Genomic DNA, 13662 nt, shown 5'->3' on the forward strand with positions numbered 1-13662 from the left:
CAATTGCTTTACAAGCTCAAACAAGCAAGAGGGAAAAGGGAGAATTGAAAGGAACTTGATCCTGTCTCCCTTTTTTCCTTCCCACTAGGAGCATGCATTTTCCAGACTCCAAGAAGGGACCCTAACTTTGCTTATCTCCCAAAAGAGAAGCAGACAAGTCTTGACTATCCCTCCAAAATTATAAACATGCTACGAACACAACACGGAGCTGCTTGTGTGGGCTGCTGGGGAGAACCCTGAAAGTGGGGTCAGAGAGTCCTGGGTTCAAGCCTTACTGACTTTGTGATTGGGGTCAGTGACATTAGCTCTCCGAGCCTCAATTTCTTCATCTCTAAAATGGGGGGGATCATCTTTAACTCCAGGGATGACTGTGGGAGTTAAATGGAAGTGGAAACTCTCTTAGTGATGATGTCTGATACCCAGTGGACTTTTTTTTTGGCCATGCCGAGTGGCATGTGGGACCTTAGTTCCCCCACCAGGGATCGAACCTTTGCCTCCTGCAGTGCAAGCGCAGAGTCTTAATCCCCAGTGGACGTTTGACAACTGTCTTTTGACCAGGAACCAGAATTTGCTGGAAGAAGCACAGGGCTGCTTCTGAGATCCAGGCCCCTATAGGGAAGGCCGCTGCCTCTAAACCAGCTCCTTCCCAATCCCGGCTCCTGGAGAGAGAGCCACTTCTGCGCCCGGAGGATTTTTCTCCTTGCTTTCCCCAAGTGTCTCCCCTGTCCAGCCCCCTTGCCTCCAGCCTGAGGGTCTTCCCTTAGCCTGACCCTGAAGCCTACCTCATTTACAACCCTGCAGCCTGGCTTAAGAGGGTTCTGGGAGCTGGAAAGAGGTTCAGTTGAGACTGCTGCATGGATTAGTGAAGAGCCGCACAGAAAGCACCTGCCCCAGAGTCAGCCCCCAGGACACAGGATGAACCAGCAGAGAGGGATTCCCTTACTCAGGCTCTGCATCTCCAACCCCTTATCAGGTGGCGTCCAGGCCCCTAGAGTCTGTGGACTTCCCTCCACCGCAAAGCCAGCTTCCCTACCCTGCTCCTGCCCCAGTGACCCCAGCAGTCATGCTGAATTAACCCTTTTATCCCTGACCACTCCCAGAAATGCATTTGATAGCGGTTGAGCAACGGGGCCACGGGAGCTGAGGTGGTTTGCTGCCTTCCTGCCTGCCTGACACGGAACAGGCACGCGCATGCTGGAGCGAACAAGTTCAGCTCCATCCCTGCACATGTTGTCTTGGGTTCTAATGTCTGCTCCAGGGGCAGGCCCTGACTGTGCGGCCACCTCGCCTGTGTCAGCCCTTCTGGGGCTGCCGCCACCTCAAGGACTGTGGATTATTAGAAGGTCGGTGGAAGCATGTTGTCCGATCTGCTCATTTTGCAGATGAGGAAACAGAGGTCCGAGGCCTTCTGAGGTCACTTGGTGCAGTAATGTCAGAGCTGGAACTAGAGTCCGGCTCTACTTTCTTTCTCTCTCTGACCGGTGTTCCTGCCCCCGGGCCTCGCAGGCTTCCGTCTGCTTCCTTGGCGCCCTGAGTGACTCAGGCAGGGGAGGACACGGAGTCTGCCTTGGGTCCCAGTTCTCCTCCTCGCTGTGTGACAAGGGGCAAGCCGGGTAACCTCTCCAAGCCTTGGTTTTCTCATCAGTAAGCTGCCTGCCCTCAGGGCTGTGGTGAGGCCTGATGAGAGGGTGTGTGTATATAGCACGTGGCTCGGTGTGTGGTGAGCCCCTGATAAATGTGGTGGTGGTTACCGCGTTACTGGAATTTAAAGAAATTAACACCGTTTTCAAAATAACCTCTGGCACATAATAGTTCTAGGTCTTGAATCAAAGTGTCCAGATCCCCAGTCTGGGGTTCCTTCCACCATATCAAGCTGACTTCTTCAGGGCAGGAGCTGGAAACCACGTTCCCCTTGAACTTTCCAAAGAAAGGAGAGAAGTGTTTGGATAGAGGCTGCCTGGGGGAACGTGGACGCCCAAGCATTTTCCCTCCGCTCACTGGCTGCCTGCATGGCAAAGGGTGAGGGCGAGAACGAGGCATCAGGCACCACGTGGCCAGACCCCAGGGCGGGCCTGCTCTGCCCAGTGTTCAGATTTGGCAATTCCTGGTGGTCGACTGTGAGACTGGGCCCAGGGCGCTGTTCTCTCTTATGAAAGTGAGCTGATGTGTATCTCAAGTTGTGGACAACCCACTCCCCTCCTTCTCCCTGGATCTCTCTTTTCTGGGGAACCAGAGGGATCCCTTGGTGGCTTTCAGGAGAAGCAGCAGGAGGAAATGAATTTAGGCTGAAGGGGGTGGGATGGGGCAGATTAAGGCCCCTCCCTGCTCGAACCCGCTCCCACCTCTCCCGGCCCGCAGCTCCCCTGGGACTCCTGCCTTTACGGCTGTGACTCGGCTTCAGTCCCCAGGTGTCCTTGAGGGTTGGACCTGGTCAAGGCAGCACAGGTGTTACGTCTGCTCCTGGGACCCCAGGGACCTGCCTCTGAGTCACAGCCCCCAGCTGCCCCCCCAGAGTCTGTGTGCCTCCAAGGCCTTCTGTGGTGTGAAGTGGGAGCAGCAGGGTCTTCCAGGAGGCTCTCTCTCAGGGTGGAGATGGGCAGGGCCTGGAGGAAAGAGGCGGCCCCCACTGGACCCCAGCGTTCTGCCTTCCAGGGAAAGTCTGAGAGCTCTCCTCCTCATGGCCCAGGTATTGAGAGACAGAGAGAGAGCTGGGTAGTTTTCTGGAAATTTGCCAATTGTCCAGCGGCTCAGCCTGGATTCAGGCCAGGCTGTCCTCCGCTTCTCTGCTGAGGGAAGGGTGTTCTAGCTTCCTAATCAGCCTGCCAACCTCAGATCCTGGCGTTCAGCTCTTTGACTTATGGGGGGGATGTTCAGGAGCCTGACTTGGAGCTTCTGGGAGAAGCCCCTTGAGAGGCATGAGCTCCCTCCCCCGGACCCCTGGGGTGGCAGCTGGAAGAACAGAAATAATGTTAACTGGGAATCTTCGAATTGCTGAAGCTTCCCCAGCTGTCAGATGCCTGGCCAAATCCCAGGGGAGCACCAGAGCCCCTCGTGCCTCCATGTGGGGAGACTGGAGAGCAGGAGGGGTCAGAGCCTGGCTTTTAGGAACTGGTCTCTCTTCTTCCCAGGGAGGCTTGAGGTCTTTATAAATCCACTCCTAGCTTCAGCTGAAAGCAGGCCCGATGGTACCCTGTTCTACTCACTGAAATGCCTCTGGGCAAGTCGTTTGTCTCCGTGTGCCTCAGTTTCCATATCTGTTAAATGGGACTAATCACACTTATACTCTAGGGTTGATGTGAGAATAAGAGCAATCAAATATTTGTGCCAATGAGTATTTCAGGTCTGGGGGGAAAGTCAGGGGATGGTGTGAGGTCGTTTTCTCTGTGGGGTGAATTAACATCTTCATTTGCAAGGCAGAAGCCCTAGAGAAAGCTGCTACTCCCCTAACCTCGCCTCCTGACCTCAGCAGCTGCAGGCCTGGGCCTAATTTATGGGGCTGTAAATATCCCTGAATGGGCCTGAGTTCCCTGGTGGGCTCTGGCTCTTGGATGGGGACAGCTCTGCTGAGCTGGAAACCCCTGGGCAGCCTCATTAATTCCGCTCTGCTCAGAAGCCGGTGATGATGCAGGGAGCCAGCAGATGAGCCATGGTAACCCCCTAAGTGGGGAGGGGCGGTTGCCTGCACCCTCCTCTGCCCCAGCACGCACACCATGTGGTCCTTTCCCAGGGCTTATTCTGTCTCAGTGGACAGAGAGGGGACAGTGGGGCCTGAGATGGGAGGCTTCCTTAGACTCCAGGTCCCGACCTTCCAGGCGTGAGAGGTCTGCACAAGGATGGCTCCCCAGGTGCTACCTTTGGGCTCCCACACCCCTCACTGAGGACATGGACCTCTCGAGATGAAGGAGAGGGAGAGGTCCCCCTGGGAGAGAGAAGAGACCAGACATGTAATTGTCCTGGAAATGAGTCGGTGCAGATCACACATAACATAAGAGCTATAAAATAGACGTGTTCCTTTCTTCTTTCTCTTCTGCTTTGCTGCTGCTGGGTGGATTCTGAAGCCTTGGCCCGGCTCCTGGGCCTGCAGCAGGGAGGGGAGAAGTGGCGCTGCTGTCCTGGGTGCTGAGCAGGCAGATCCCAGACCCTGCAGGCTTGGTTCCCTGGAAGCTCAGCTCAGCCCATTAGGCCAGTCACTTCCTGCTCGGCCACTCCTGGGGCCTGGCACCCTCCTCACCCCTCTGGCTGGGGCCTGGATCCGGCAGGCTTCTAACTTGGCTGGAGGACTCCGGACAAAGTGTCAGCTACCTCGAGGGCCTGCGCCACTCATGAGATGGAGGCGAAAGGCTGGTTCAGAACCACTGACAAAGGGGCCTGGTTTCACAAAAGGGAAAAGTAACTCTACTATGGATTCATGCATTTTCCCCGGATTGTGTCCCATGGAGTGTTACTGTGAAAAAATATTATGATCAAAGACCCAGTAAGTTTGGGAAATGCTGGGTTGAACAAAATCAGACAGGATTCTCCACTGTAAGATCTTAAAGAACCTTTAATATGGTTTTATACATCATGCCCTTCCAAAAGGGTTTCCCAAACTTCTGGAACCACAACACCCTTATTTCATGCACCATCTTGGGCCTGGTGTTCCACAAAACACACACTGGGAAACCCTGAGCCAGTTATATTTCATATGACAGAACAGGACAGAGAAAAACAAGGAAGAGCAATGCTGGCCCAGCCAACCACTATGGAGGAACCCTGAACTATTTCCATCTTGACCACTAACTTGCTCTGTGACCTTGAACTAGTTTCTTTTGCTCTCTGCACCTGTTTCCCCGTCCATAAAGCGAGTGTGATGCCAGACACGTAGTCGATCCTTAGCAAGTATTTGTTAGATGAACGAATGGGAGGACTGAACTGGGGTCTCTCGAACCCTTTTTAGCCACAGCATCCTAATGATGGGGGAGTGCAAGCTCTGGGCCCGTCCACCTGGATGTGAGCCCACCTGCACCAATTACCAGCTCTTCAAACTTGGGCAAGTCTTCTCTTGCCGTGTAAAATAACACCTACCTCGTAGGGTTGTTGTGAGGTTTAAATGGGGGACCACATAATTTATTATCCAGATTGGGATGATTTTGAGGGTGAAAGGGGTACTGTTAATAATCATGCCCAGGGACTTCCCTGGCGGTCCAGTGGTTAGGACTCTGTGCTTCCACTGCAGGGGGCACGGGTTTGATCCCTGGTCAGGGAACTAAGATCCCTCAAGCTGTGCAGGCACAGCCAAAAAAAAAAAAAAAAAAAGTCATGCTCAGGCAATAGGTATAAGAAGCCAGGACTGTCCCAGACAAACCAAGACATGGGGGGGTGACCTGAGGTTTCGATGAGGTAGCGCCTGATACCTGGCGGGTATTCTGCATACACAGCCACCATCATTGCTGTTCAGCCAGGTAGTATGCAGAAGGCCGACACAGAAAACAACTCAGAATGGGGCCGCTTGGCAACCCCCGCCCCGCCTCGCTGGGCTTCGGAAGTCCCCCAGCCCCTAGAAGTCTGCAGAGCAGTTTGAAAACCACTGAGGTTCCTGTCAGCTCTCCTGGATCATGACTTATAATTCCCTGACCTGCTGTCCTTTCCAGTGTCACCAGGTCCTTCCTACAGCACAGACCTCCCCCCTCCCCCCGCCATGTGAGCTGCCTCATCCTCATTCCAAATTTCCCGTCAGCCCTTTGACCGAGCAAGGATGCAGAATTGAAGATCAGCTGCCCCCATGGGCTGTGTGGGTTGTGGATGTCTCTTTCCCCAGCCCCCATTTGCGTATGGTATGCTTAGGTATGCAGGGCTGGGGATGGACCACCTTACATCGCCCCAAGAAGGGAGAGTTCCTACTACATGCTGGAGGGGGAAAGTGAGGTAGTGTGGTTAATGATCTGCCCAAGATGGCACAGCAGCCGGGGCCGGGGTTCCTTCCAGAACTGTCCCCCAACTCCTTGCCCCAGAGGAGGGGAAGAGCCCTCGGTGGCAACAGTAGAGAGAGAATCCGGTGGGTCCTTTTTGCATCCAAAGTCATAAGTGAGCCAGGAGGGGGCCCAGGGTGGGAGATGGGATATGTATATGGCAGAGCATGCGTGGGGCGCCGGGGGTGGGGAGAACTGGCGACCTAGAGGATTAAGGGGCCAGAGGGCTGGGTGCTGGTGGGATTAAGCGCCCCTGGAGTCGCGAAGCTCTTTTCAAGGCCAAGGCAGGAGGGCGGGAGCTGTGGGAGGGTCACTCGTCACTTTGTGTTTTCCTCCTCTTCTGTGTCAGCAGCCTCCATGCAGGCTGAGTGTGGACGTGGCTCCCCCTTCACACACACACACACGGCCCTCCCCCTTCACACACATACACACACACACACCCGGCCCTCCCCCTTCACACACACACACACACACACCTGCACAGCGCTGGGGAGGCAGCTGCAAGGATGCTCCTGGCTCTCCAAGGGGCCCCTGTGCCTGCGGCTGTTCACAGCCCCATTCCTCCCGCTGCCCCGCCACCCCCAGACCAACCCTGGTCAGGTTGTCTCCAGCCCACCCAGCCTAGACCTCATTCCAAGAGCCCCCCCTCCGCCCAAAGTGGGTGAATCCGGGTCATGGAGCACCCAGGACGGGGAGCTTTGGGGCCTTCAGTACATCATTGACAAGGAAATTGCATTTGTACGGTTTGTTTCCCCCAAAGCTCCAAACCATGGTGCTTGTATGATCCTGTCCCCAAAGCTGCCCTTGAGGAGGCCCAAAGGTGGGAATGGTGTCCAGGAGGGTCGGCCAAGCCTCCATGGCAGGGCTGCTCCCTCCCCGCTTCGAATGAGGCAAGTGGAGCTGGACGCTGAGTCCGGGCAGCCCTGGGCCCTGGAGAGCACAGCCCTGCGTCTGCTTCAGCCCACCGCGCCCCGAGGGCACGCTCCCCCCTGCTTGATGAATGAGGCTGAGGCAGTTAAGGCCCGAGATGTTGACCCTAAGTTACACAAACTGGTAAGCGGCTGAGACCAGAGTGGGGTTTTGCCTTGCTGCTTGCAGCCTCCTTTAGAAGCTCCATCAGGGCGGTGGTACCCACCTCTCTCCGCCTCTGCACGAATCCTCTCTGTGTGTTTCTTTTTGTCTCCCCTTCACTCCCTCTCTCGGCACTACCCACCCCCCCGCCCCGCGCCCCATGCCCCCTGCCCCCTGTCAGCCGGGGCTCTTGCCCTCATCTTCCCAGGTGTTCGGGGTGGTGGTTGGAAGGTGTCCCGTGTACGTCTGTGGAGCCCAGGCAGCTGGCCCCTCCCTCCCTCTCCCACCCGCTCCCCCAGTCCCCCTCCTTCATCCCTGAGGCCTCATTATTAGCGTAGCGATGACCCCCCCCCCATTGTCTGGGCTGTCTGGCCCTGGCATGAAAGGTACAGTTTTGGCAGAGAAGGGAGGCTCGGCCTGCTTCCAGCTCCTTCTCTGCGGTCTGGAGCCTGTAATGTGCTAGGGGCAGGCCTGGCAGGCCCTGGTGGGGGGTAGGGGGAGGAGCCACAGGGCAGCCCCTGTCACTAGGACGACAGCAGGGAGCCCTGGAGGGGGAGGGAGAGCAGGGGAGCAGGTGGTCCTTTGTCTGGAGCTGGAATGAGGGAGACAGGCCCTTGCCTGATTCCAGCGCCTCCACCCCACGCCCCCCCCCAGCTGCGGATGGGCCCCCGGGGCGGGGATTGGCTCCCTCCCCTGGCCTGGGCAGCAGAGGCTCCCTGCCCTGTGCAGCCCACTGCCCCCTGCCCTGTGCTCCAGGGGAGGGTTAGGGAGGGGATGCATCTTCCCAGGGCTCAGGGCTGCTTCTCATCCCCCACGTCAGCCCACCCAGTATGAGGGCCACGTGGGCCCAGGCAGGGGCCAGGCTGGTGAGTCCCTGTAGCCAGTGCCAGCCTGTGGAGACGGGAGGAGTCCCAGGCAGAGAAGGAGACCTTCCCTAGCTGCCGTCGCCACTTTGCCACTCCAGGCGTCATTTCCTGTCTGAGCTATAAGGAGATGAGAACTGTTGCTGTTTGAGCTCTTTCCTGCTTTAAAAATCTGTGTAGAGTGGGCCCGTGAGGCTCCTGGAGCCCCCTCCACTCCCGGGCCTGCACTCACCTCTTTGACCCTTGACATTTGGCTTCTGAGCAGCAGAGCAGGCCCTGGAGGCTGACGGTCAGCGGCAGCCAGTGGTTAGAGGCAGTGCCAGGCTGCCCGGGTCTGGAATCCTGGCTCTGCCACTTGCAGACACGTCACTTAACCTCTCTGTGCTCGTCGTTTTCCCGTGTCTCTACTTCCTCATCTGTGACATGGAGACAATCATAGGACCTGCTTATAAGGTCGCGGTTGGAGGTCAAAGAAATCATATATTTACGTGAGGTGCTTGGTATGATGTTTGGCCCCATGAAAACACTCAGCAAATATTAGGCGTTTTTACTTGTAAAGATCTTTCTGGAACAGAGGGTAGGTGAGTTTCCTGACGTACTCGCTGGTGGGAACCGAAGAGGTGTCATCCCTGAAATCTGGTATTTTGAGTGGGGAGTTGGGTACACAGGCAGATTCTTAAATAGGCTCATTAGAGATGTCCTCACTCGTTGAGTTCCGGGGAGAATTGAAGGAGTCATGACTTGTGACTCTTGGCTGTTTCTCCTGGATTGTCTTAGACAGGCTGCACACAGCATCAGCCTTCCGAAAATAGTCTTCACTGACCTTATCCAGAAAAGAGGGAAAGGTGGATTCGGTCTTCCGGGCTCCCTTGTCATGCACACGCAGACGTCCGCAACGTCTGTCTGCCTTTTAAAATCTCAGCAACCCACAGCAGCACCTCCGTGTGCAGTGAATTCATGTGGGGACGCGGTTTGTGAACAGGACTTCCCTGGGCAAACTGGCAGCTGGTTAGTGTGTGCTGAGCAGGGAAAGAGAGGCGATGGAAGGGTGACAGAAAGCTTATGTGCTTCTCCGGGAGAGGTGAATAAGCCCCTTTTCTAACTGAACCTGTGAGCCTTTCCATGGAAAATGGGTACCTGTCTTTTCACCCAAACATCCACTTGTTCACCCAACAAATCTTCACCGAGTGCCGACTCTGCCCGGCTCTGTGTTATAAGCCCCGGGGATAAGTTGTGCACCAACCTGCAAGGAGTTGAAAATGGAGGCCAGTGCAGGGTGGAGGCCAGAGGGCTGTCTGACATGCAGGGGGAGCAGATCATGTATTGAGGGAAGGCTCCCTGGACGCGGGACATCTGAGGAGTCGGAAGGGTGAGTCGGAGTCTCCCAGGGAGCTGAGGGGAGAGAGGGAGTCTTAGGCAGAGGCACCCACGTGTGCAAAGCTGCAGAGGGAAAAGGGCAACGTCAGAAATCCAACCAGGGACCTCCCTGGCGGTCCAGTGGTTAAGACTCCACGTTTCCAATGCAGGGAGTGCGGGTTCGATCCCTGGTCGGGGAACTAAGAGCCCACAAGCTGTGTGGCATGGCCCCCAAATAAAGAAAACCAAAAAAACAACCAAACACTCAGAGCACAGTGTCTTTGGGGAGCCCTGTGTGCAGGTTGTGGGGTATACGTGGGTGCAGGCGTGGGAGAGGGGCTGGCAGGCAGATGCAGAAGCGCTGTCCAGGCTGTGCTCCCCACTGCCCGGGGCCTCGTGCCTTCCCCGTTCAGTCCCTCTGCACCAGGCCCCAGATTTCCTCATCTTCCTCCGGTCATCGCCTTTTCATTCCCTCTTTCCCCTTGTCCAGGGTCAGGAGTTAAGGGCAGAGAGTAATAACCTCTCTGAGCCTCCGTTTCCCTTCTCCACGCACCACAGGGTTGCGCTGGGCCATCTCAGAGGTCTCTAGGGCCTTCTAGGGTTGTAAGTGGTGGTCCGCCCTATTTGGATGTTTCCCCTGGGGGCCTTGGAAACATCCCAGATGCCGCCTAGCCCTCTGTCAGCAGAGGGCTGGAGACAGGAGCCGTGAGTGGTGACCGTGATGGGGCACCCAGGGCGGTGTGGAGAGGGGGACGGAGCCCTGCTGACCCCGCTGCTGTGTGTGCTTCTCCCTCAGTTTGACCCTGGGAACACGGGCTACATCAGCACATGTAAGTTCCGGAGCCTCCTGGAGAGCCAAAGCTCCAAGCTGGACCCGCACAAGAGGGAGGTGCTCCTGGCTCTCGCCGACAGCCATGCCGATGGGCAGATCTGCTACCAGGATTTTGTCAACCTGGTGAGCGCTCTGGGCCCCTCGCCACTGGGAGAGGCCTGTTTGGGGGTGTGGCTTAGAGGATCCTTTTGGATAATTAATGGGATCTGTTGGTCTGCAGCACTGAAAAAGTCCAGGCTTCAGCAGGTGAAAGGAAATCACCAAGGACCCAATTTCTCTTTATCTCAGTTCTGCTTTCTGCAGTGTCAGCACTATTCACAAAAGCCCCAGGCAATTCCAGACTCTACCATCCTGGCAGCAAAGTGGCTGCAGCTGTTCCAGCCCTCATGCCCTCAGGCCTCACCACGAAGGGGAGGAGAGGGACTTTTCGTATGGTAGCTCCCACGTGAGGCCTGGGATTTCCTTCCTCCAGTTGGCCTAGATTGGGTCAGTGGGTTGTGCTGATTGAATCAAACCAATCAGTGCCCACCCGTGGAGCTGGGAGTGGGGTCATTTCCATGGAAACGAAGGATTGGGAGTGGGAGATGGGAGGTTATTGTTGGCAGGAGAGGAGATGGGGAGTGGATGTTGGGAGGATCAGGGCAGACCTTTCGGGAGCAGCAGGGCACATGGGTGAAGGCCGGAGCTCATCAGACCTGCTGGCAGCTGTCCTGGGTTGTCGGAGGGGCTGGAGACGGGAGGCCCGTGAATCCTGCCCAGTGGTCTGGTGTCTTGGAGTCGGGACTTCCTCCTCAGTGGGGTTACTGCTGTGCTGTTCTGGGGGCTACTATGGTGGGATTGGAGTGGGGTTCAGTGGGGTTAAGCAGGAAGCATCCCTCTGTGGGGTAGATGGCATATGAGTAGAAGCTGCATGAACTAGCAGGGTGAACACGAGGCTGGAAGGCCCCACTTGGTTTCCCTATTGGTGAAATGGAAACAGTCGCCCCTCTTCTTGTCACCCATGAAATGACTGGTGTGGAAGTCCCCAGGCTCTTGGAATTCAAAAGCGTCAGTGATGGAGGAGCCAGGACCTGCCATCGTGCCAGGTTTGCTTTCTGATGTGGATGCGTGGGCTTTGGCGTTGTTTTAATTGCCTCTTGATTAAGGACCTGCCTTTGCCCAGAGGTTAGCGTGATTGCAAGGAGCAGCTGTAGGGCTTTTAGTGGTGAAGAAACCTGCTGTTGAGAGTGGACCCAGGGAGCAGATCTCCTAGAGGGCGGGGGTACAGAGCTCAGATAAGCAGGGGAGTTGGGGACAGCTGGGATTCATGGGATGGGCCGTGGAGGTGAGCCCCGTGACTGGGGACCCAGCAGTGCCAGCAAAGACCAGGCCATGGAGTTGAACCTGCACTGGCTCGTCCACAGCCCCAGCGCCAGCGTGTTTGCTGCATGTCCTGCTCAGCCCAGGGCAGAGTGAAGGCATGGCTGGGCCAGGGGAGCTGCTTCTCCCCAGCTGGGGGTTCGTGGAGTCGTCTGTGTGAATTCCCAACAGCAGATTCCTTGTTACCATCGAGATTTCTCTCTTTGAATTCTGAGCTGGAGCAGCCAGCCATAGCCTGGATTCTTGTGAGCAGGGCTGCCCTGGAGGCCAAGATTAAGAAGGGGTTCACCAGGGGGGAAGCTCTGGGCAGGGCAGAGAGCTCAGGGGCTGGAGTCAGGTGGGCCTGGGTCCTGCGACAGGCTCTGCCTTTGCCACTCAGTGGCAAAACTGAGCCCCGGTCTTCCCATGTGTAAAAGGAAGCCAGAGGAGACCCTCTTCAGGGCTGTGGCAAGGATGAAATAAGAAGTGTTTGAAAGTTTCTGTCGCCTCTAAAGTTCTGCTACCAGGTTAACTCCCCTGCATCCTTTGTGAGCCCTTTCCCACCCCAACCCAGGCAGAATGAACCAACCTTACCCAGAGCTCCCGCAGTGCTTTGCACAGGCCTGTCTTATAGCACAGACCACATTGCATTACAGCTGAGTGGCCAGGGTTGTCATGTATGGGTGTGCAGGTTGTGGACTGCACAAGGATGCCGGGCAGAGAGAGGAATGGGGACTGAAATCTGGCCTGGGCTTTGTTCAGCAAGGCCTGGAATAGGTGCATCCACCTGGAAGGAGAGGCTCCCTTATCTAATTGGCACAAAAGCTCCACATGAGCCAGCATGGGTTCCGGAGTCAGGCAGATCTGGATTTGAATCCTGACTCTGTGATTTACTAACTGTGGGTCCTTGAGAAAATTTTACGCTCTCCAAGCTCTCACCCCCGTCTTTATAACGTGGGGATAATACTACGCACCAAATAATGAAGATGACATCCTCTTTTGCTGCCATTTGTGCATCTGTTTCTCCTGAATGCTCTGTGAGGCCAGAGACTGTGGCTGCTGCTCTGCCCAGCACAGTTCTAGGCACATCGGGGCACAGGTGAATGGTGAGTGTGTATGTGTGTACACACTGCTTCTCCTGTATTTATGCTGAGCTCCTTCCCACCACGGGTCTTGCAGATGTATTGTTTGAGAGTATATGTGTGGTACACGCACATGTGCACGTACACATCCAGGGATTGGGGGAGAGGACGGCTACAAACATATTTGATGACATGTTCTTATCTTGGGCTTGTAGTGATCATGGAGCCCCAAGTCCCATCCGCATTTACAGAACCACCAAGCCACTAAGAACCAGACCCAAGCTTTGCAGGCGTGGAGGGGATGGGAATAGGCCATCGTTGGAAGGGGTTCATCCAGGAAGGCCTGCTGGATGGGGGAGGCTAAAGTCAGATTTTTCAGGTGTGTGCAGAACCCAGGAGAGGGGACGGGGCACTGCAGATGGAGGCTTGTTCCACCTGGCCTGGTCTGAACCCAGATCCTCCCCAGCTCCCTGCCCCCTGACAGGGCTTCAAACCCATATGCCTTGGTTGGGCTGGCTCACCTTCCCTGCCCTGTCTGGACTCCTGCCTTCAGTTTTAACCTGATGTTCCTGCTGGGCCCACAGTCCCAGGAATATGTTGATAATCCCCACCCCGCAACCACAGAGCAGCCCCTGGGTGGCACTGTGAGCTCTGGGGTTGGGAGAGCTGTGTCTTTAGGACATCTCTCCGTAGGAAGGGTCTAGAGTGTGGTCGTGGAGGGTGGATGGGAGGTAACAGAAGCCTTGGGAGGCTGGAAGTCAGTAGGACCGCCTCTGATCTCGGGGGGTCAGGCTGACCACTGGGTGAGGCAGCCAGGACTCTGCCTGGGGAGGGGCCAGTCCTGGGGCTCCCTGAGCATCACAGTTCCCATGGAGGCACTCAGGGCTGATGATCTTCCACAAGCACAGCTTTGGATTCTGGTTCCGGGAACCGAGGATGCTGACCCCTACTTATCCTTCAGTTCTCACTGATGCCACCTCCTTCAGGAAGCCCTCCCTGACTACCTTGGGACCGGGTTGGACTCTTTCCTGTGTGCTCCCGCAGCAGCCTTCACTCCGAACCGTTACTTATTGCTGGTTACTTATCTGTCTTGAGCACCACTGTATCCCCATGTCTGGCAACACCTGATGCTTAGTAGTTGCTCAAGAAATTGTGATGGATAATGGACAGGT

General features: G+C 56.0%; 1 protein-coding gene across 4 annotated transcripts in view; it reads left to right on the forward strand.

Annotated features, from left to right (window-relative positions):
• Positions 1–13662, forward strand: part of RHBDL3 (rhomboid like 3) — a 45471-nt gene that overhangs the window by 5471 nt on the left and 26338 nt on the right. For 3 of the 4 annotated variants that reach the window (XM_060080909.1, XM_060080912.1, XM_060080910.1), the window contains one exon: positions 10035–10193. The exons of the other annotated variant lie outside the window; for it this stretch is intronic. In XM_060080909.1, the coding sequence (XP_059936892.1) occupies positions 10035–10193 (159 nt within the window). The remainder of the gene's footprint in view (positions 1–10034; positions 10194–13662) is intronic. 4 annotated transcript variants of the gene reach the window in all.

Source organism: Mesoplodon densirostris, chromosome 18 (genome assembly GCF_025265405.1).
Source record: "Mesoplodon densirostris isolate mMesDen1 chromosome 18, mMesDen1 primary haplotype, whole genome shotgun sequence".
NCBI classification, from domain to species: domain Eukaryota; kingdom Metazoa; phylum Chordata; class Mammalia; order Artiodactyla; family Ziphiidae; genus Mesoplodon; species Mesoplodon densirostris.